Source organism: Elephas maximus, chromosome 7, assembly GCF_024166365.1.
Source record: "Elephas maximus indicus isolate mEleMax1 chromosome 7, mEleMax1 primary haplotype, whole genome shotgun sequence".
In the NCBI taxonomy this organism is placed as follows: domain Eukaryota; kingdom Metazoa; phylum Chordata; class Mammalia; order Proboscidea; family Elephantidae; genus Elephas; species Elephas maximus.
Window position 1 is genome coordinate 117,244,199 of NC_064825.1, and position 24,629 is coordinate 117,268,827.

The following is a 24,629-nucleotide window of genomic DNA, read 5'->3' on the forward strand; positions in this document are numbered from 1 at the left end:
TATGGAGGGCATTATATTGAGTGAAATAAATCAATCACTAAAAGGCATTGTATAAGACCACTACTGTAAAAACTTATGAAAAAGTTTATACAGAGAAAGAAACTACTTTTGATGATTACGAGGGAGGGGAATAGTGGGGAGGGAAAAACACTAAATAGACTATACATAAATGGTAACTTCGGTGAAGGGTAAGAGAGTACTCAATACTGGGGAAGCCAGCACAACTCGTACATAGCAAGGTCATGGAATATCCATAGACTCATCCAAATTCTCTGAGGGATTTAATTGCTGGGCTGAGGGCTGTGGGAACCATGGTCTCAGGGAACATCTAGCTCAATTGGCATAACATAGTTTATAAAGAAAATATTCTACATTCTGCTTTGGTGAGTAGTGTCTGGGGTCTTTAAAGCCTGTGAGTGACCATCTAGGATACTCCACTGGTCTCATCCTGTTATGGATTAAATTACGTCCCCCCAAAAATGTATGTGTCTGTTGGGCTGGGCCCTGATTCCTGGTATTGTGTGATTTTCCTATATGTTGTAAATCCTGCCTCTATGATGTTAATGAAGGAGGATGGGCTACAGTTGTGTTAGTGAGGCAGGGCTCAACCTAAAAGACTGGATTGTGTCTTGAGGCAATCTCTTGAAATATAAAAAAGAGGAGAAAGCAGAGACAAGGGGACCTCATACTACCAAGAAAGAAGCGCTGGGAGCACAGCACGTCCTTTAGACCTGCAGTTCCTGTGCAGAGAAGCTCCTAGTCCAGGGTAAGATTGACGAGAAAGACCTTCCTCCAGAGCTGATAGACAGAGAAAGCCTTCCCCTGGAGATGACACCCTGAATTTGGACTTTTAGCCTACTTTACTGTGAGAAAAAAACAAAAAAAAACTTTTTTATTAAAGCCATCCACTTGAGGTATTTTGGTTATAGCAGCACTAGATGACTAAGACATATCCCTTCAGGAGCAAGGAAGAATGAAGAAAACTAAAAATACAAGGGAAAGATTAGTCCAAAGGACAAATGGACCACATCTACCATGGCCTCAACATAAATCCAGTACGACTAGTTGATGCCCGGCTACCACCACTGACTGCTCTGACATGGATCACAATAGAGGATCCCAGAGAGAGCTGAAGAAAAACGTAGAACAAAATTCTAACTCAAAATGAAAGGCCATACTTGCTGGCCTGATGGAGACTGGAGAAACCCTAAAAGTATGGCCCCCAGACATCCTTTCAGTTCAGTAATGAGGCCATTCCTGAGGTTCACACTTCAGCCAAAGATTAGACAAGCCCATAAAACAAAACAAGACTAAAGGAGCACACAAGCCCAGCGGCAAGGATTGGAAGGCAGGAGGGAACAGGAAAGCCAGTAAAAGTGAACCCAAGGTTGAGAAGGGAGAGTGTTGACATGTCGTGGAGTTGTTAACCAATGTTGTAAAACAATATGTATATTGTTGAATGAGAAACTAGTTTGTTCTGTAAAGTGCAGTTAAAAAAAAAAAAAGATGTATAAAGAAACTTTATCCTAAGGTTAATATCGTATTTACAATTCAGTTTAGTGTGATTGTTTTAAAATTGTATGTATAAGTCATCTCTTGAAGATTTTCTTTCTTTTGAAAAAAATAAGGCTCTTGAGAGAATTAAATAAAAAGATCCAAGTAAAGGTAGCAGAACAGTGCCTGGAATACAGGAAGCATTAAAAGTGCCAGCTATTATTGATATTCTTATTATCATTACTAACACCTTGACACATTAGTAATAACATCCTCTCCAATTCTCCCTACATGTACTTGAAGCACATACTGGTGAAGATCAAAGGTTATAGACTTCAGTATGTATTACACCTCAACATAAAAAATAAAAAAAATAAAGACACCAAAAATTCTCGCAACTGGACCAATGAGCAGCATCATGATAAACAAAGACTGAAGTAGTCAAGGATTTCATTTTACTTGGATGCACAATCAGCACCCATGGAAGGAGCAGTCAAGAAATCAAATGACATCTTGCTTTGGGCAAATTTGCTTCAAAAGACCTCTTCAAAGCGTTAAAAAACAAAGATATCACCTTTAGGACTAAGGCATGCCTAACTCAAGCTATGGTATTTTCAATTGCCTCATATGTGTGCAAAATCTGTACAGTGAATAAGGGAGACCAAAGAAGAATTGATGCCTTTGAATTATGCTGTTGGTGAAGAATATTGAATATACCACGGACTGTCAGAAGAACAAACAAATCTATGTTGGAAGTACAGCCAGAACACTTCTTAAAAGTCAAGGTGGCAAGATTTTGTCTCACATATTTTGGACATGTTGTTAAGACGCACCACTCCCTGGAGAAGAACATCATGCTTGATAAAGTAGAGGGTCAGCAAAAACCTGAAGACCATCAAGGAGATGGACTGACACAGTGGTTGCAACAATGGGCTCAAGCATAACAATGATTGTGGAGATGGCACAGGAAAGGGCAGTGTTTCGTTCTGTTATACATAGGGTCACTATGAGTCAGAACCAACTTGACAGCACCTAACAACAACAACAATATAATTGTTATTGCCATCTTGATTGATGGGTTTATTTATTCCTTCCAAATTTAGTCACTCAATACTAAGACTTTCATTAGTTTTAGATTATATGTGTATAGATATACTGTTTTAGACACCCAGTGCTGCCATGACAGAAATACCACAAGTGGATTGCTTTGACAAAGAGAAATTTATTTCCTCACAGTCTAGTAGGTTATAAGTCCAAATTCAGGCAGCTGGCACCAGGGAAAGGATTTCTTTCTCTCTCAGCCTTGGAAGAAAGTACTTGTCCTCAATTGTCCCCTAGTGGAGGAGCTTCTCAGGCATAGGGACTCTATGTCCAAATGACATGCTCTGCTCCTGCTTGTGCTTTCTTGGTGGTATGAGGTTCCCAACTCTCTGCTTGCTTCCCTTTGCTTTTATCTCTTGAGAGAGAAAAGGTGGTGCAGGCCACACCCCAGGGAAACTCCCTTTACACTGGATCAGGGAGGTGATCTGAGGAAGGGTGGTGTTACAATCCCACCCTAATCCTCTTACCATAAAATTACAATCACAAAATGGAGGACAACCACACAATACCGGGAATCATGGCGTACCCCAGTTGACACATATTTTGGGGGGGACATAATTCAATCCATGACATACACTCTCACCAGCTACTTAATGTTGTATGCCATTAAGTCGGTTCTGGCTCATAGCTACCTGGTGGTGCAGTGATTAAAGTGTTAGGCTACTAACCAAAAGGTCTGAGGTTTGAACCCACCATCTGTTCTGCCGGAGAAAGATGTGGCAGTCTGCTTCCACAAAGATTAAAATCTTGGAAACCCCATGGGGCAGCTCTAATGTGTCCTATTTTTGCAAATTGGGTGTTAAGGGTTTTAAATTTTATTCTGCTATATATTTGTTTATTTATTGCTTTTCAGGACAACCACTTGTTCCCCTCTTATCCGTCATGATCTGTTCCCAAATAACTGTATCTTGCCAATAAAGATACATCCCTTTTCCTACCAGTAATAATCTGAGACTGGTCCTTCTCTCCTAATTCCCTGGAGTTTGCACCTAGCTTCATTTTCTTGTTATATCTGTGACTTTCAATACTTGTTTCCTGGTTGTGATTTACCTGACAGAAAGAAAATTGTGATTGGTGAAAGAAGATGCTTCTCATCCTTCCCTGGAGTGTTGGCAGTGAAAGTAAAAGTAAAAGTGAAGTTGAAAGAGCAACGTTATAGGTTGTCTCTGCCAAATGACAAGAACAAAGGTGTTACTAAATCTACCTCAATTTGCAAAAGACAGAAACAGAGAATGTTGTAAACTCTGTTATCATATCCTCTTTGCTGTACAAATGTGCCATTTTCCTTGCCTGCTTCCAGATAGCCATTTTCTATGCATCTAGACAAAAAACCTGTTTTATGCTTCTACTCTATCTCAGTGATACTAACACTTTCATTTTTACAACTTTAATGATTAATTTGACCATTAATAAGTCTTATGTATATAAACAGAACATTTTTAACTGCTTCTTTTTTCACTTAAGACAAATGTAGTCAAAAAATATAAGAAGAAGATAAATGGTTTTAGGCTTCAGGCACTTATATGCTGAGTGTATCAGTATGTTGAGCCATATGACCTGAGTCTCCAGCTCCAAAAACAAACAAACAAACAAAAAACAAAACAAAACCCATTACCATTGAGTGGATTCCGACTCATAGCAACCCTATACGACAGAGTAGAACTGACCACTACAGTTTCCATGGAGCATTTGAATTGCCAATCTTTTGGTTAGCAGGCATAGCTCTTAACCACTATGGCACCAGAGTTTCCAAGGAGGCCTCAAATTTTAGTAGCCACTCAATGACATATTGAACAGGGGAGCAGACTGAAATCACATTCTTGATTCCCTAATGAAATCTAGCTCAGTGGATGGTAAGATATATACAGGGTAAACAACTGCCACCTGGGTTTGCCCAGAATTTCCCTCATTTTATCACTAAAAGTTTAGCGTCCTGGGAACCCCATCATCCTAGGGAAACTAAAAGTATTTGTTATCCTAGAAAGATTACCCCATTTCTGTAAGCTGCATGGGCATTACAGAGGTCTTTGATGTGCTTTGTGTGACAGGATAGCTAACTCTATAAAATTATATGTAGGCCTGCCTCATTCTCTCAAGCTGTCTCCATGATAAACTTCAGTCATTTTGGATCTAGAACAAAGAATGAAGAAAGGCCTTAGTGGTTCCTAAGCAATGCAGAATCATGTATTAGTATACTGAAGAGAGGTGGGCTTCTTTGTCAATAACTGCATTTGAAAACATATTGTTGGTATTTTAAAGATGCTGGGTCTACATGGTTTGACGGGACTTCTAAGTCAATTGGCAAAATAATTCTATTATGAAAACATTGTGCATCCTACTTTGAAATGTGGCATCTGGGGTCTTAAATGCTAACAAGCGGCCATCTAAGATGCATCAATTGGTCTCAACCCACTTGGAGCAAAGGAAAATGAAGAACACCAAGGTCACACGACAACTAAGAGCCCAAGAGACAGAAAGGGCCACATGAACCAGAGACCTACATCATCCTGAGAACAGAAGAACTAGTTGGTGCCCGGCCACAATCGATGACGCGGACAGGGAGCACAACAGAGAACTCCTGAGGGAACAGGAGATCAGTGGGATGCAGACCCCAAATTCTCATAAAAAGACCATACTTAATGGCCTGACTGAGACTAGAGGAATCCCGGCGGCCATGGTCCCCAGACCTTCTGTTGGCACAGGACAGGAACCATCCCCGAAGACAACTCATCAGACATGAAAGGGACTGGTCAGCGGGTGGAAGAGAGATGCTGATGAAGAGTGAGCTAATTATATCAGGTGGACACTTGAGATTGTGTTGGCAACTCTTGTCTGGAGGGGGGATGGGAGGATAGAGAGACAGGGAAGCTGGCAAAATTGTCACGAAAGGAGAGACTGAAAGGGCTGACTCAATATGGGGAGAGCAAGTGGGAGTACGGAGTAAGATGTATGTAAACTTATATGTGACAGACTGATTGGATTTGTAAACGTTCACTTGAAGCTTAATAAAATTTAATAAAAAAAAAAGGCTCTTTCAAAAAAATACAAAGAGACAAAAAGAACTCTAGTCATAATTTAAACATTGAGACCAATCATCTCTCTCAGGATATATTTCTGGAATTATGACAGAAGTTACGACAATACTGTTTTAATTTGAAAATCTTTTATACTGTATAAAATAAATTCAACCATTAAAACAAAAAAAAAAGATGCTGGTTCTATATAAAAGTTTAACTCAATGACTGCATGTGTATAAGACAGAGAGAGAGAGATAAAGGAGGTAGAGAGAGAAAGGCAGAGAAAGCAAGAAAGAGATATAGAGAATGACAGCTGTATTAAAGAAAATAAAAACACAATTATTCAGTCAAAAAAAAATTTTTAAACTTAATGACACTTGAAGGGTTGGAGTCTTGTTTGTTTACGTGAGACTGTGTGGCCCTGTTTCAAGGAAAGTCATACCCACAACTGACTCCCATTTCCAAAGTGAAATCTCTTCAATCCCACTTCCTAATAATCCTCCATAGGATATTCTCTGCCTATTAAGACTAACAAAGCCAGGCTAGAGGACTGACAATTTAGATTGATTCTATGAGTACACATAGGCTTTACCCATGCATGAGCCTACCTGTGCAAGAAGAAAAATTGTTCTTGGCAACATCCCATCTGCCATCACAAACTGGCAATTCAGGAGAACTTATAAGAGTTGGATTTCCCACCATGGGACTTTCTCACTGGAGAATATAGTCAGAATCACATAATGAAAATGCTACACATTGCATCATTTAAAATGGAAAATTAATCTCAAGGGTAAAATAACAGAGTAGAATTGCCCTATACAGTTTCTAAGGTGTGCCTGGTGGATCTGAACTGCTAACCCTTTGGTTAGCAGCCGTAGCTCTTAAACACTACGCCACCAGGGTTTACCTCAGCATAATTAGAATATTTAAAATAAGAGACAGAAAAACTCAGTATTTTGTTACCTTCCTGCTTTACATTGTTTGGTCTGTATCCAGGAGGCTATGCTGGAATTAAAAATATATATATATATATATATATATATATATATATATATATATATTATGGAAAAAAAAGATACTGGCATCCCATGTGATAACAATTATGTCAGTATGGCATCAACCACAACATATATTATGAATTGTTTATACTTCACAGTAGGCAAAGCACTTTTCTTTGTATTAGTGATGAAAGTTCCTTCTCTTCTTCAGTAAGAAATACTTGGTAAAAGACAAGAGAATAAAGGGGGCAGACACATTTCATGTACACATACCATTGTTGAAATTGAAGTGGATTTCTGCTTGTCTAAAAATATTTATTTATGTCTCTGAAACTAAACTAATTCTTAGGTGAGGTTTGATTTTTGTTGCTGTTGCTGTTGTTTTGAACATTAACTGTACAAAAAAGAAATCCCTTAATGAACAATTTTTATTGAAAAAAATAATTTCCAACTGTTATATTTCTCACAATGATAGTTTGTACCCATTTCTGAGAGTAAAGCTATTAAAATGTTTGAGAAATATTATTTAAAATGTTATTGAAGAAGAAAATCATTTGTAAATACAATGGGTATATTTTTCAGTTCACAATCTTCGTAATGCAAGGCATATTACTTTATTGTTCAAATTGAGCTGAATTAATGTGGTGAGGCTCCATTTTTCAAGGTGCAAGAAGCTTAACTTGATTAAGTTCTTGATGGAGAACTTGTACTTGTGTGCTGGCTTTCTAGCCACCATTTTGGATCATGAAGCGACTTTGGGAATGTAAACAATGTTCCAAATAAAATAGGCAGTAAGGAGTCTAAAGACCTAAGACAATAATGCTAGCATACGACTCAGAGGCTACCTGTCTCCAGAAATATTTTTTTATCTGATAACAAAATAAAACAAAAATTCTTTTTTTAGACCAGTATATATTTTTCTTTTTTGCAAGAAATGACACTAAGTGATAAACTAAGAATGAGAATGAACTGTTTACCTGGTATGTCCTAGTCTTCTCGTTTCAATCATTACCTCTAGGAATTTCAACCCAGCCAGATGTCTAACAAGAAAATTCGAAATTTAGTGTTCAGGACTAGCATAAAGTGTGAAATCTAACCCAGCAATATCTTATAGTACTTCAAGGATTTTTTAAATGGTAGCATAACACTTTTACTTCCCCAGTTTTTGTTTCCGTACTACTTTTCTCAAGGCCTTTTTCACATCTTTGTTTCTGAGGCCATAGATCATGGGGTTCAGCATGGGGATCACTGTGGTATAAAACACAGCCAACATTTTACCCTGCTTTACAGACTCCTCTGTGGGGCATCTCAAATGCATACAGAAGAGGGTCCCATAGAAGATGGTGACCACGGTGAGGTGGGAGCCACATGTGGAAAAAGCCTTTTTTCTGCCCTCAGCAGAATGGCTTCTGAGGATCGTAACAAGAATGAACATGTAGGATGTGAGGATGATCAGGAGGGACTGAACATTGCTGTAGCCAGCTACTATGTACATGGACAACTCTTTGCTATAGGTGTCAGAGCATGCCAGCTTGATAAGAGGGGGGTCAGCACAGTAGAAATGGTTAATTTCATTAGCACCACAGAAGGACAGGTTGTAGGTCCTCAAGGTTTCCATCACACTTAGGAGGAAGCCATAGACATAAGGGGCAATGACCAGGCGGACACAGACACTCTTGGTCATCTTGCTACTGTAGAGCAGTGGGTTACAGATAGCCATGTAGCGGTCATATGCCATGACAGCCAACATGCAGTGCTCTGTAAGGACCACAGCAATGACAACATAGCATTGCATCAAACAACCTGCGTATGAGATGGTCTTCTTCTGTGATAAGAAATTCTCTAGCATTTTGGGAGTGACATTCGTGGAGAAACAGAGATCTAACACAGACAAACTTGAGAGAAAAAAGTACATGGGAGTGTGAAGTCGGGAATCTACTCTGATTAAAACAATCATGCCCAGGTTTCCTATCACAGTGACTATGTAGACCACAAGAAACAGTGCAAAGAAGGCAACTTGCAGCTCCAGGTGGCTTGTTAGACCCAAAAGAATAAATTCTGTCACTTCAGTGTAGTTTCTTCTGGACATGTCTTTGTCTCATACGTGAGGCTTTGGTTTTATTGTCTAAGGAGAGATATGGAAGTATGTCTTAATCATTGAAACCTTGGTTAAATATTGCAACTTATGTAAAAGTTCCAGGAAACATTTACAAAATTTGTTCACATGTTAGACTAGAAAGCAAGCAGAAGCAAATTTGAAACAATTAGATTTTATTGAGTCTGTATTTTGTGATCACACTATAAAATTAACTCATAAAATTTAAAAGTTGGAAAATTAAAAAAAATTTCAATAACATTTCTAAGAAATTAAAATAACAATTTATAAATCATTAGAACTGACTCAAAATTATATCATGTTATGTTTTTTTTATGTCATAGACCTATATCAAAATGTTTGATTCTTTGAAAGTGATATTTATAATGCAATGTATAGCCTTAAACATGTGACTAAGAAAGAAGTCTGGTAAAGAGGGTTTTAAAGGATTCCCTGTGTTTAAGTCAGCTTCCCTAGGTGTTCCCTTAACAAAAGTCAGCACACATACTGAAAGAAATTTCCCCATTCCACAATCAAAAAAAAAAAAAAGTTGCCATCGAGTCAATTTTGACTCAAAGCAACCCTATAGGACAGAGTAAAACCGCCTCATAGATTTCCAAGAAGTGGCTGATGGATTCGAACTGCCAAACTTTTTTTGGTTATCAGTCAACCTCTTAACCACTGCACCACTAGGGTTCCCTTTCCACAAAAGGGGGCAAGAAAGAACCTGCACACTGGAATTAAGACCATATTTTCTCTGGCCTTCTAACTTAATCCTCTGTACTGAAGAGAAAAAAAAAAAAAAATAGCCATCATATAGATTCCAACTCATGGTAACCATGTGTAGACCTGCACTCTGTAGAATTTTGCAAAGACCTTCCTTCCATGGCACAATGGGTTGGATTCAAATTGTCAGTTTCTGGTGAGTGAAACATTCCTGTCCTTGAGTTGATTACTACTGAGAGCTACCCCATGTATTACAGAACAGAACTCTTCCATGGGGTTTTCTTGGCTATAAACTTTTCTGAAGCAGATTGCCAAAACTTTTCTTCCATGGGGCCAGTAGGTGAGTTTGAAGTGTCAACCTTTAGGTTAGTAGACTAGCACAAACCATTTGCAACACCTAAGGACTTGTGGTGAAGAGAGATCCCCATAAAATCTGTTCCTTCTTAACCTTAACACTCGGACTCTCACTACTACCATCTGCATATATCCTCAAGGGCTTATTGTGACTTTAATGTTAGAGATAACCCTTATTCAGTCACGCATGAAAAACCCAAGCATCCACAATTACCCCTCATCTCTTCCACTCTAATCTACATCAGGCTCTGTTCCCATAATCTCTCCATTTCTTTCATCTCTCCCCTTCTCTTAAGACTCTGTATCTTCTGGAATTAACAATATATTTTCAGCAAAATCTGCTTTGTCTTCAACCTGGTCTCTTAACATTCCCTTCAACTTCCTGCTTGTTCTACCCAGAAAAAAATATTTCCCCTGTAGGGCTCCGATGAAATGGTTGATTTTTTTTGTTGTTGTTGTTGTTCTCCACTTGGTCTGCATGGAGGGCAAGTGTTCGCCTTACTTCTCATTGTCATTTTGTCTCTATTCTTAAAAAAAAAAAAAAAAGAAGCAGCTTTTACTCTCATATCATCAGATTATGTTACCCACTACACTTCATTTTGCTGCCAGTTATTAACTCTTTTATTATTTCTCATTATTTCTCTAGGATTTTAGAGCAAACTTGTCCCACTTTTAGTGAATAGTGTGTTCAGTATTAAAAAAAAAAAAAAATTTTTTTTTTTTTTTTTTGGTTCATTATTACTCTTGTCTTAATTCTTGGCCACTTCAATATATGCATAGATAAACTTGGCTTCTCTCAATTTTTTTTCTTTTTTTTTTTTTTTTGTGTGTGTGTGTGCTTTAGGTGAAAGTTCACAGCTCAAGTTAATTTCTCATACAAAAATTTATGCATGTATTGTTATATGACTCTAGTTACAATCCTTATAATGTGAGAGCACATTTGCCATTTCCACCCTGGGCTTCTGTGTCCAATTTAGTCTCATCTATCTGCTAGAACTAAGAAGCACATTCTTCATGAGTATTATTTTATGTTTTATAGTCCAGTCTTTAGGACTAAGATGGGCCTGGCTCAAGCCATGATGTTTTCAATCACCTCATATGCATGCTAAAGCTGGACAATGAATAAGGAAGACTGGAGGAGAATTGATGCCTTTGAATTGTGGTGTTGGCAAAGAATATTGAATATACCATAGACTGCCAAAAGAATGAACAAATCTGTCTTAGAAGAAGTACAAGCAGAATGCTCCTTAGAAGTAAGCATGGCAAGACAGTGTCTCACATACTTCGGACATGTTATCCTGAGGGATCAGTCCCTGGAGGACATCATGCTTGGTAAACTAGACGGTCAGAGAAAAAGAGAAAGACCCTCAGTGAGATGAATTGACACAGTGCCGCAGTAACAAATGTGAGGATGTAAGGATGGCATGGGATAGGGCAATGTTTCATTCTGTTGTGCATAGGGTGTCTATGAGTCAAAATCAACTCAATGGCACCTAAGAACAGCAGTCCAGTGTAATCTTTGTCTGAAGAGTTGGCTTCGGTAATTGTATTAGTTCTGGGTTGACAGAGAGTCTTGGGGCCATATCTCTGGGGGTTCCTCTAGTCTCTGTCAAACCATTAAGTCTGGTCTTTTTACATGAATTTGAGTTCTGCACCACACTTTTCTCCTGCTCTGTCAGGGACTCTCAGTTGTGTTCCCTATCAGGGCAATCATTGGTCACCCAGGAACCATTTAGATCTTCTGGTCTCAGGCTGTTGGAGTCTCTGGTTTACATAGTGGCTTCTCGCAATCTTGAAACATTCTGTTTCAAGAACTTTGTCCATCACTAAAACAGTCACTCAGTTATGATAACAGCCTAGTCCTTGTCATTATGATAACTTAAATCCCTTCATGGTCTCAATCGCATGTATTCAACTCATGGTTCATAGCGTGTTATCTTTCAACTCATCCCTAGATTGTTTTCTCCACCACTGCACTGAAATTGCTCTTGTTAAAACCATCAAGCCTTCATCTTGTCCTGTCAACAAGTATTCGACAAGGTTGATCAACTCCTTCTTGATACCCTTCACTGCCTTGGTTTCCATGACATAACAATTTCTTGGTTTTCCTCCTACCTTAGTGGTCGCTCCTTCTCAGTTGCTTTATGATACCTTGTTGTCTTCCTCAATGAGGTGTATGTTCCAAATGGGGTTGGGGAGGCATAGGGCTCAGTCTTTAGACCTCTACTCTTCACTTTATACCATCATTTGTTTGATGAAATCATCGCTTTCATGGCATTATGTACAATGTATACGCTGACAACTCATAAGTATGTATCTCTCTAAATGCCATTCACCCCATTAAAAAATAAAATAAAACAATCATATTATGAAATACAAATAATTACTACATAAAATTTCACACTCAATTATTGTTTAGAGAATAGAAACTTAGATACAGAAGAAAACCTCCTTAACCTGAAAAGCATTATATTTTCTTGGAGAAGTATTGGTAACATCCCATGTAAATCAGAAATAAGAGAAAGATGCTCACAATCACAATTTCTGCTGAATATTCCTATTGAATGTTGAACTGGAAGACATAGCTAGTGCATGAAGATAATAAACAAAGTAGCACTTGAAAACAACTTTCATTACCCACAAAACTTTAAATCTAAATATAAAATGCCAAATAATGTACAAATAAATGTTAGAAATACTGCATCCTATAGAGTCTCTGTGAGTCGGAATCCACCTGATGACAACAAGTTTGGTTTGGTTTTTGGTATAGGATCAATACACAAAATTCAATTTTATTCCTATGTAAGAGTTTTGAAAATAATTTTACATAGACATCATGTACAAGAGTAACAAAAATTATAAGGCACAAAGAAATCAATACAAAAAAATGACAGGTAAAAATTTATTTTACTTTACAGGATCTATTAAAAAGGAAACCCTAGTGGCATAGTGGTAAAGTGCTACCGCTGTTAACCAAAGGGTCGGCAGTTTGAATCTACCAGGTGTTTCTTAGAAACTCTACGGGGCAATTCTACTGTCCTATAGTGTCGCTATGAGTGGGAATCGACCTGATGGCACTGGGTTTGGTTTTTTTGGTTTATACTTAAAAAGATCTAAAAAATGGAGAAGTATGCTGTGTTCACTGAAGAGATGATTCAATATTGCAAAGAGATAATCTCCAAAAATTATCTATGTAGCCAACTCAATTCCAATCAAAAACCTAAAAAGATTTTTTTTTTTCAGGTAAGCTGATTCTAATACTTATGTGAAAAAGTTAAGACTAAGGAATATCTTCCAAAAAAAAAAAAGCAGGAAGTTTATCATTATACACGAAGAATCGCTATAAATCTCTAGTATTAAAGACAGTGTGTTATTGACACCAAGTTGGAAAAATTGGCCAGTGTATTAGAACAGAAATTCTAGAAATAGATCTGCACACATACGTAGCTAGATATATGACAAAAGTTGTATTTCAGACGAGGATTATTTCAATAATTGTTGCTTAATTTATTTAGCCAGATAAAATATTAAATTACATTTTTACCTCACATTCTACAGAAATAATTTCTAAGTCTGCATAGTGGTAATATGTAAGTATATTCCTAATACATTTTTTTCTTATTACCTAGAGGGTACATGTATTTTGCTGAATTTGTCACAAATTATATTAAATATATAATAAAAATATATATACATCAAGATAAAAGTAAAAAATATTAATACATTAGTATCTCTAAATTAATTTATAAAAAAATTTCATAGTCTAAGAATTGCATAGAATAAAGTTCACATCTAACTGTTCTTTTTTCAAGTGACAATTCTGACATTAGCTTATGTCATTACCAGAAAACTTGTCAGAAAGCAGTATAAAACCTCTGACCCCTTCTGAGCAGGCTAAGGAAATCAATATGAATATCACTTCATTCTTTATATCTGTCCTGGTAATATCAATGGAACTAATTGGCCTGACTAATTTTCTTTCTTGAAGAAAAAACGAGAAAATAATAAGTATTACTACTGATAAAATGATGACTTATGTTCCAAGCACCATACTAGCATATTTTGCATATATTATCTCATTCAATTCCAATAAAAACCCTTTGAAATAGGTATTACTTTATTTCATTTCACATCTGAGGAACTCAAAATGGTTCCTTGAACCTCTAATTTCAAATGTCATTTTCTTAGCTATTAAAAATTACAGTGTTCCAACAAGTGTACAATTATTATCATGAAATTTTATAATTCAAAAAGCACTTTAACTCACTTTGTATGACCTTGTGAGTATTCATTAATTTCTGCATGAATGTTTATAATTACTGGTCATCTTTCATGTTCCAGACACAGTGCTGATTGCTTGAAAGAAAGTGGTGGACAAGATAGAAGCAATAGACTTAGGTAAGCGAGTAATCAGGCTGAGAAAGTATATTACAGCCCAAGCTCAGAGCACAGAAACGGAAGAAGCAGAAAAGGACTCAGATATTCTAGCTCCAAGTCTAGTGATTTTCCTCTGTAATGTGCTACTTTCCTAGGAAAGTCCACTGATTTCTCTTAGATGAATGGACTTCTTGTGGAAAGGTAACTGTTGCAAAAAAAAAGGTAAAAAATTCTAATATTATTCCCTACCTATTCTGCTTCAGTGATTGGCATGCACTATGGGCTACTGGAAGAAACATATGAATAAACAGGAGATGAACTGAAGTTCTTATTGAGGTACAGATAACAGGTACAAATGAGGTACTGATAACAGGCATTCTAACAAAGAAATGGAGACAAAGAGGAAAGACAAACAGCCAAGGTATCAATGATCTGTTATGAATAGGAAGAAATTTGAGCCAAGAATCCAGGACAACAACCTGTAGAGTTGATTCCAACTCTTGGTGACCATACTGGACACAGTAGAATGGCCCCATAGGGTTTCCAAGGAGCAGCTGGTAGATTCAAACTGTAGACCTTTTGATTAGCAGTCAAACTCTTAACCACTGCACCACCAGGGCTCTAGAATCTAGGACAGTGCCTAGGAATTGTGACTTAAATAGCAAGAAGAAAACCAAGAGCTCTTTTTGCCACTCTCAGCCCATAAGCTATTTCTTCAGCCCAAAATCTTGGTTCTAGTATTGACTTAGTCGTTTAAGAGCTTTGCAACCATGAAAAGATCACTACCCTTAGAATAAAATGGTGTCTCACTGGTCATAGGGACATGTCACTTTTAGTGTAAGCCAATGATCATTAATCATTTCAATTCTAGAACTGTGGAACTATGACAAACAGAAACAACTAATAGCTAGATATTGACGATGTAGAAGGACTGCAAGGCTGCTGCTGGGGAACAAGAAACACCCAGGGTGAATGCTCAAATACAGTCGGCAGCCTTCAAGATAAGTCAGAAATGATTCTACAACTACGTGCGTAGCCTAGAGAGATAGAACCCTCTTCATTAACTTCATGTTAAAAGGCCCTTCATTCAATTTAGTTCCTTGAGTATGATTAGGATTGACTCCTATTTCAAGGACCTTGGTTGAAAGGCAAAAACAAGAACAATATTGTGGGGGTAAAAATGCATCAGGGAAGCAAGTATTGCTTGTGAAAAACTCAGTCCTGGACAGTAACAAGTCAGTGTAAAGAACCACAATCTTACAAAATGAGAGAACCAAAAGAGACTTCCAGATCTAGTCCAAACTCCTCAGCACCAAACGATAAAAGTAAGAGACAATGTTCCCATGTGTTTAGAAGTCGCAAGGAAAGGTCTGTTTAAATACCTTATAGCACAATGATTAAGTGCTGTGGCTGTTAACCAGAAGGTCAGTAGTTTGAATCCATCAGCTTCTCCTTGGAAACCCCATGAGAAGTTCTACTCTTATATGAGTAGCAATTGCAATGGATTTTTTTTTTTTTGGTTACTTCTTAGAGGCGAGAAAATTTGAAAAAAAAAAAAAAATTAATGTATCTACATAGCCTTAAATTATTTCCAGGTTGTTCTTTTCTTACGGAAATTGACAATATTAGGAAAATGGTCACACTACAGGAAATTATTACTGGGGAATTAACAAAACATCTGTTGGAGAAACTTACTATGGAATTCTACCAGGATGTTTCAAATTAGCAGGAAGTATATTAAAAGTGCAAGACAGATCAAAGCAAACACCCCATCGATTTTTTTTCATGGAAAATGAATTCTACAAATTTTCCTCAAAAGTATTTCAATACATCACTATCTAAAACGTACACAATTTAATGAAAAGGACACAAAAATTACTAGGTTTTGAAAACCAATATACAAACGTATTTCCCCCTTTACCTGTGAAAAGATGGGTGTCTCCTTGGGGGTATTGTGATGACCTCAGGGGTCAAATTCTGCCCAGGACTGGAGGACTTATACCCAAGTTATTGATGTCAACAGCTATTTCAGGAGAATCTCAAGTGCATAAAGAAGAAGCAATTAGAAGTGGAATCCCAGTAGAGAATACACTCAAAAGGAGAAATTCTAATTGGTACTACTATACTTTCTTGAATGAGGATATTAGGAAATAAAATAAAACATATTTCACATTTCACTGGGATTCAAAGCCACTGTCTTCTCCAAGTACTAGGGCAGCATGTTAGCCAGTTCTATATATCGAGCCTAAATTACTCTGAGGGTACTCTTAATTTCTCATTAAACTAAATGCAAGTAATTGTTCTCAACATTTCAAGGCCTATGTTGTTTGTTATACTTGGTATATACTGAACATACACTAAGTGAAAAATTCTATGCTGCTTAGAATGGAGAATACAAACAAAAAAGATAGCCTTGATATGAAGGAGTTTGCAAATTGATGGGCTCTCTAAAATATGTAAATATGTGCATACATACATACAAACATTGTAGTGTTGTTGTTGTTATGTGCCTCCAAGTCGATTCAGACTCAGAAAGACCCTATAGGAAAGAGTTGAAGTGCTCCATAGTGTTTTCTAGGCTGTAATCTTTACTGGAGCAGGCTGCCAGGTCTTTTCTTCTGCAGAATGGCTGGTGGATTGGGACCTCCAACGTTTGGATTAGCAGCAGAGAACTTAACCATTGCACAGTTTTCAGAACAAAAACTCAAAGTGCTATGGCAGGTCTCAAGAGGGATAGATGACCTGTTAATGATAACAACAGTGTCTGACATGGAATTTCATCCATAAGTGGTGTTAAACGAATGAAAGATTGATCAACATATTTAATTTATTCTTTGTGTCATGATTCCCATGTTTGGAGAAAGTGGCTAACATGGGGTCCACAATTGAGCCCAGAGAAGATATGCCTCAAATAATTGAGGAAAAGGTGTTTTACACATATTATTTATTATTCACAAAAAACACACCAGATGCATGTTATTATACACATTTTGCAGGTGAATAAACTAATGCTGGGAGGTAATTTTTCTAAGCTCACACAACTTATAAATCAGTCATAGAACTGGGATTCAAACCCAAGGCTGAATAGCTCCAAAACCAATTTCCTTCCGTTCACACCATTCTGTGCTGATGTGAAGCATATTTTTTTGTTAAGAGCAAAAGAGCTGAGGAGGATGTCTTAACAGGTGACGTGAACCTTGGGATGGCTGGTGAGGACAAAGCAGCCCACAAAACAGTCATTCACTGCACATAAAGAAAGTTTATGAATTTCTGTCCACAGGCAGGGTTTTCCCAGTGAGCTTAAATATATGAAGATCATGAAGAGGGTTTATTCTGTTACACATTTGGTACTTTCTTGACCCCAGTTGGCCAAATTCTCATCAAATATCTTCCTGTCTAAGCAGTAATGGAGTCCCTTCTGTTGCCCAACACCTCAAATCATAACTCATCCATTCCCTTTTTTCTCTCCCAGTCTGCCTAGTTTATATTTCTTGAAAGTTACTTTATTGCACTATGTATTTGGTTTTTGAACTATAACATTATTATGAAGATTGAAATGAAATACCGGTGAAGACGATAAAAGCTAGAAGTTGTTTTCCTATAGTAGTATGTAATTTTGAATGCATCTCAAGGAAGATGCATTGTCACAAAGATTCATTGCTCAGAATTATTTCCCTGAAATTCTTTCATTATGGTTCAGTGTTCACTATTATCTGCGTCCATCCAATGATAAAGGACACAGGGTCACTATAGCACCACTGTGAGTCACATTCGGCTGGATGGCACACAACAACAGTGTGTAATCAACCCTGTCTTGTGCCAGTAAAATTATATTCTTAAAAGCCCTCTAAGAAATGATTCCCCTCAATGTGATTGCAGCAGGCCATTCATCTGACATACAGAATGGGATAAAGAGCTGATTTTACTAATCCAAAGTGAACATCTACTGTTCTGCCTTGATTACATGTTAGAATGGGATACAGTATATTACCACAATGAAAAAAAAATATATATATATATATATTTGGTCATAGATAATGCAGATACATAAAGAGGAAGAAATAGACAACTTCATACTCATTCAAGGAAAGTACATTAAGCATCATCTCTGTATCAGGCACTAATTTAAGGTAGTAAAGATAAAAAGATTAAAAGGCACAGTCTCCTCCTAGAAAAATTGAAGAAACTGATGTACACACATTTAATTACAATACTACGTTATAAATCCAATGATAGAATTTTAAACCCATGGTGAATCTGGATGTGGTAACTACACAGCCAAAATGTATTAGAGAAATCTTGCTGAAGGGGGCAATGCCTCAGCTGAATCAGAAACGATTGGTAAGGGGGACTGTGGAGGTAACCTGGAGCTGGCAGTAGAAAGGCCATTAAATGTTACATAAAATTCCCTCTGCTGCAAAAGGAATCATAATAATAATAAGTCTTGGTTAAGCAAATTACTGATTCTCTCATCTTGTCTAACTTGATGGAATGTCAGCCACATATCAAGTGGCAGCAACTGAAAACAGACACATAAGCACAAAGTTGCAGTCCATTTGCCATGTCAACTCTGGAAATCTGCAGCGTCATGCAAGAAACAAAGGGGCCACCTTTCTGACTGCAACTCCTCCTATTATTTCCCCCATTTATTAAGCCCCAGGCACATTGTCATTTTTTCTGCTAACCCAACAAGTCAGGTTCATTCCTGAAGCACTGTACTTGTTATCATTTCTGCTGGATATGCTTCCCAAAGATCTGCTTATGTTTGTCTTCTCATCATTTAGGCTTCAATCCAATGTCACCTCCTCCAAAAGACTTTCCCTTTCCATGCAGAATAACACATTAGCATGACCCACACTTCTGACCCTGACATTTTCTTCCACATTGTCTTACTTTACTTCCTCATAACACTTACCAGTACCTAAAATTATTTCATTGTTTGATTCAGTGTCTTGGTATCTGATTCTTCTTCCCTCCAAAATGTAACTCTACTGCTGTATTGTTGTTAGTTGTCATGAACTTGATGCCAACGTATAGCGAAGCCATGTGTATCAGAATAGAAGTGGGCTGCATGGGGTTTTCAAGGCTATGACCTTTTGGAAGCTGAATACCAGTCCTGTTTTCCAAGGTGCCTCTAGGTAGGTTCAATCTGACAATCTTTTGGCTAGTAGCCAAGTACTTAATTCTTTGCCCTATACAGGAATCCATAGTTTTATTAGCTCTGTGAAAACCAAATAATTCCATTCATAGAGCATTACTTAACTCATCTGATTGCTGATTATGTACTCATAAACCCATTGCTGTCGAGTCGATTCCGACTTATATACTCATAGTAACTTTAATATTAACTATTGATTTTTATCGATTTAACAAAAACTTCAAATGTGACTCTGTTGTAAACATGAGCAGAAAGAAGTAGTGAAGGTGGAGTGGGAATGCAAGAATTGGTAAAAGAACGTCAATACCTTCTTTTTAACAACACCAATTGATGACATCCACAGTTTAAAAACCAATAAACAGAAATATAGCATATAATTAAAAATATACAGGTAAGTATCAGAAAAAAATAATAACCAGAAGGTGCTACCCACAGGAATTTGGGGGTGCTGAGAAGAGAAATGGGATCCTATGATTTATTTGTTTGTGGGCCTTGTACAACATTTAATATTTCAAACTATGTAAATGGCTTATATTAATGATTTTAAATAGTACTCATATTTTTTGTAATTAAACATAAACATATATTTAAAAACAGATAAAAAGAGTAGAAGACCACAAACAAAACACCAAAATTTCTTTGAAGGTTTGGGGTATTCACTTTCTATGTCCGTATTTCTGCACATTTGGATTTTGTGTAATTAATATTTGTATAAGTCAAAAGAGGCTACTTTATGATGTGGAAACAGGAAAAGTCAAGAAAACATAGCAGTTTATAAAAACAAAGAGTATTTCTCATCCATTCTACATTTTCATTGTGAGTTGACCGAGGGCCCTGTTCTACGTCTCCTCCCTCAAGATCCCAAACTCAGTTAGCAGATACCATCTTAAGTCTCGGTGATAGCCATGAAAGAAAGAAAAAAAAAAGGTAACAAGAGGGGTTTCTCACAATTAAATGCTCAAATGACAAGTGACACATATGACCTCTAACCCAACTCATCATCCATAAATAGCCACATGCCCCCACACACTACCAAAGATACTAGAAATGTCATTCCACTAGATGCCTAAAAGTCAGAAAACTGAAAAAAACTAACAAAATGAATGACTCTAACAAGCATGTAAACCTTTGTAATCAACATTTTATTTTATATGTTTATGTTATTAAAATATAATTTAAAAATGCAGAATTATACCTTGGTATACCTGGTTTCCCATTTCATCACAGGTTGTGTCCTAAACCTTGACAAATGGGTCTAGAAAAACCCTTGGGGACAAAAAATAATGAAATGTGTTTTATACCTGGTTTCCCATTTCATCACAGGTTGTGTCCTAAACCTTGACAAATGGGTCTAGAAAAACCCTTGGGGACAAAAAATAATGAGATGTGTTAAGAAAGTAGTTTTTTTCTCAACAGCCCTTTGGTGAATGCCTCTTTCACATCTTTATTTCTAAGGCTATAAATCATGGGGTTCAACATGGGGATAACCGTGGTATAAAATACAGCCACCATTTTCCCCTGTTCCACAGATTCCTTTGAGGGGGGTCTGAGATACATAAGAAAAAGAGTTGCATAGAATATGGTGACAGCTGTCAGATGGGAGCCACAGGTAGAGAAAGCTTTGTGTCTGCCCTCTGTAGAGCGGATCCTCAGGATGGCAGGAAAAATATAAAGATAGGAAACAAGGATAATGAGGAGTGAAAAGGAAAGGTTACACCCAGCCACAACAAGCATTGATGTCTCTTTGTTGTAGGTGTCAGAACAAGCCAGCTTAATCAGTGGAGGGTCAGCACAGTAGAAGTGGTTAATCTCATTGGGGCCACAGAAGGCCAGGTTGTAGGTCCACATGGTCTCCATCAGCCCAGTGAGAGCTCCATACACATAAGGCACTGTGATGAGGGATGTACAGACACTCTTCGACATTTTGCTGCCATAAAGTAGAGGGTTGCAGATGGCCATGTACCGGTCAAAGGCCATCACAGCCAAGACATAGATCTCCACATGGACCAAGGCAATAAAAAAGTAACACTGCACCAGACAAGCAGAATAGGAAATGGTTTTCTTCTCTGAGAGGAAAAGCTCCAGCATCTTTGGAGTCACATTGGTGGAGAAGCACAGATCCACAAAGGATAAGTGGCTCAGGAAAAAGTACATCGGTGTGTGGAGCCGGGCATTGATCTGGATGAATATAATCATGCCCAGGTTCCCTGCCACCGTGACCATGTAAATGGTCAGAAACAGCAGGAAGAAGACAATCTGTAATTCTACACGATTGATCAGTCCCAGGAGAAAGAACTCACTCACTGAAGTGAAGTTTCTTCTCATAATTTCCTTGGATGAGAGATGGAAATTTTATTTTAGTTGGTTTATGGTATGATTTTCAAAATTACAATAATGACTTCTTACCAAATTTCTTTCCTTTCTTCTTAGCATGTTTTCCTCAATTCATTTCTACTGATTTTTGTTCTTGGTAAACTCAATCCCAGTTAGGGATTGAAAACTGCTGGCATTCAAAAGAGCTCGCTTCTGTTTTGTCATAGATCCAAACCCAGCACCGTCGAGTCGATTCTGACTCATAGCGACCCTACAGGACACAGTAGAACTGCTAGATAGTTCTCTATTTTTCCTGTTTTATCTTTTCCCTGTCCCTTTCTACTCATTCCTACTTTGCTTCGATTTATTTCCTCTTTACTCACTTCTCTCCTTCTCTTCCTCTGCCTCTCCTTTTTATTTGGCAAAGGTATTTTATGGCCCTATTGTTGTTAAGTGCTGTTGAGTTAGTTCTGACTCATAGCAACCCTTGGTACAACAGAAGGAAATGCTGCTCAGTCTTGAGAAGATCTGGCCCAAAAGATAACCTTCCGGACTGAAGAATTTCCTTATTCCCAATAATAATGAGAGCAGAGGATGAGTTGATAGGAAAGGACAAGGTATCAAAGGATAATATTAGCTCCAATCACTTTGTTTTTGTTTTTCAATAGTTTTTACCCAACCAGTTCCCTACTTGAGAATTCTTAGTAATAAAGCTGGGTTAGTTTGATGATGCAGAGCCCTGGTGGTGCAGTAGTTAAGAGCATGACTGCTAACCAAAAGGTCGATAATTCATATCCACCGGGTGCTCCTTGGAAACCCTATATGGCAGTTCTATTTTTCCTATAGGGTCTCTGTGAGTCAGAATGGACTGTAGTAACGGGTTTGTTTGTTTTGGTCCAGAATCATTGGATTAGGGACTTGGCAGGTTGAGTGTGGAGAATTTTTTTTTTTTTTTTTGTATTATTTGGAAGAATTTTAAAATATTTGCATTTTGGGAGTTCTTCAACATTTAAATTATTCCACCATTAGCACTCCATTATCATTCTATTAAGGGAATTCCCTGTTTTATGGAATAGAACTATAGGATCACTATGAGTCACAATCAACTGAATGGCAACAAATTTGGTTTTGGTATGGAGTAGAACAGTAATGAAAATTCTCTAGTCTTGGCCACACACTACTGGTTTCCATTATCACCTCTGAGGCATCGGATCCTTGGTTCAGACAGAAATATGCATGGATCACAGGCTTGTCCCTGGTTATCTTAATTCAGTAAATGAGTTATTCAAGGTGGATAAAATATTTTTGCATCAAACTGATTGCATTGGAGGCTTAAAGACCAGACTGATCCTGCAAAAGAACACTGGTCATGTGTGGTTCCAGGTTCCTGGGCTCCAGAACTCCATGAGATGCTATCTGTTCTCTAAGACTGGTCTTCCAGCTCCGCATTGAGTTGGGAAGTCACAGTATTCTTCCTGAACAGTTACCTTTTGCTTAGGATACCCAAAACTGACTACTGTTGTTTGCAACAAAGAAAAAAAAAAAAAAGCTAACAAATTTGATAACTGAAATGTGGATGTTTCTTTTTCTATATGTAGATCATCTTTACTCACTAATACCCAGTAAGAGAAGACTGTTCTTTAAATATGAATGACTAAACAAAGGTTTAGTTTGTGATTCATATAACTTCAAGTTAAATCTGGGTTTTCTCCATTTCATCATAGTAATGATGTTGCCTCATCCATTCTTACATGTCAATCTCCCATCACTCTTTAGCTTGTTTCCTGCTCTACTTTTTTTTTTAGATAAAATTCACATTCATAAAAATGCACTGTACCTTAAACTCACAAGCTGAAGTACTATTACAAATGCATGCACCCATGTAGGATTAGACCATACAAAGCACTATGTGTCAGGAAAACTCCAGTAGTCTTAGCAAAAAATCAGTTCATGGACTCTGTAGATGGACATTTCTCAAATACTGTCCTACCTCTTGAATAAATTCCTTATTCTGAATTTCATTTTTATTACTAATTTAACTTTAACAAGCACTTAACATAGGGTCTTATATGCCAAGTTCCGATCTACAAGCTCTATAAATATTCACTTATTTGACTTTCAAACCAATCTTATGGTATTCTGTCCCTCATGGACACAATAATATTGTTTCCCCAGGTTTGGAGCAGAAGAAATATACTGTTATGTATAGTGGAGTGTCCTAGTGAAAAACGCTATGGCATCAACCAGTTAAATTCATCTCCTGGCTTCAGCGCTTCTCATATGAATAGTCTGAAACATGTTTCTTAATAGTTCTGGGCTTAAGTTTCTTCTACTGCAAAATGGCATTAATGAAAGTACTGCCTCACAGGGTGATTTTAGAAATTACACAAAAATAAAGTATGCAATATGTATAGCACTGTGCCTAATGTGTGCCAAGCCTTTAATAAATGCGAACTATCATTTTTATTAAATGGTAGATTCCAGAGCATAAGATTTCATATATTTTGTATGCTCTGGGATTCCTAATCACTTTTGTAAGTAAAAGTAATTTAGATACTAAACGTCTATACTTCCTTGTATTTGGCATTCTTCTTCTCGTCTAGTCATTTAACCATCTCAACCAATCTAATTCTGACAATACATAGCATTGCATAAGTAGATAACGTTTTCATGATTATGAACACGTGCAGAATAAAGAAACCTACCTACATATAAGGGAAGAGCTCTCCTTACAGTGAATAATGACTCCTTCAGTGAATAACTTAGGGAGAATTTATACGTTGATTCCTTTCCCTAAGGCATTTCACAAATGTGTGAAGCTGAAGCAATTACTTTGTGAGAAAATTGTTTTTGCTGATGGAGTTCTCTGGAGAAATAACAATTGAGAAAAAAGCAGATTTAACATGGAAGCCAACCACTCCTTAGGGCTCTTCTCCTTTATAGTCAGTCTCAATGTTTTTCTTCTACATTGGGAGGCCCATACCGCATCACTGATG

The 24,629-nt window shown here is 37.3% G+C and overlaps 2 protein-coding genes across 2 annotated transcripts; both read right to left on the minus strand.

Annotated features, from left to right (window-relative positions):
- Positions 1-7,760: 7,760 nt before the first annotated feature.
- On the minus strand, positions 7,761-8,699 carry LOC126079006 (olfactory receptor 1030-like). The gene has a single exon (XM_049889879.1). The coding sequence runs from the start codon at positions 8,697-8,699 to the stop codon at positions 7,761-7,763; it is 939 nt and encodes a 312-aa protein (XP_049745836.1).
- Positions 8,700-20,709: 12,010 nt separating this feature from the next.
- LOC126078982 (olfactory receptor 5M8-like) lies at positions 20,710-21,657 on the minus strand. Its single transcript, XM_049889839.1, has one exon. It carries the CDS (start codon positions 21,643-21,645, stop codon positions 20,710-20,712), a length of 936 nt encoding a protein of 311 aa, XP_049745796.1. The 5' UTR covers positions 21,646-21,657.
- Between the last annotated feature and the right edge of the window lie 2,972 nt (positions 21,658-24,629).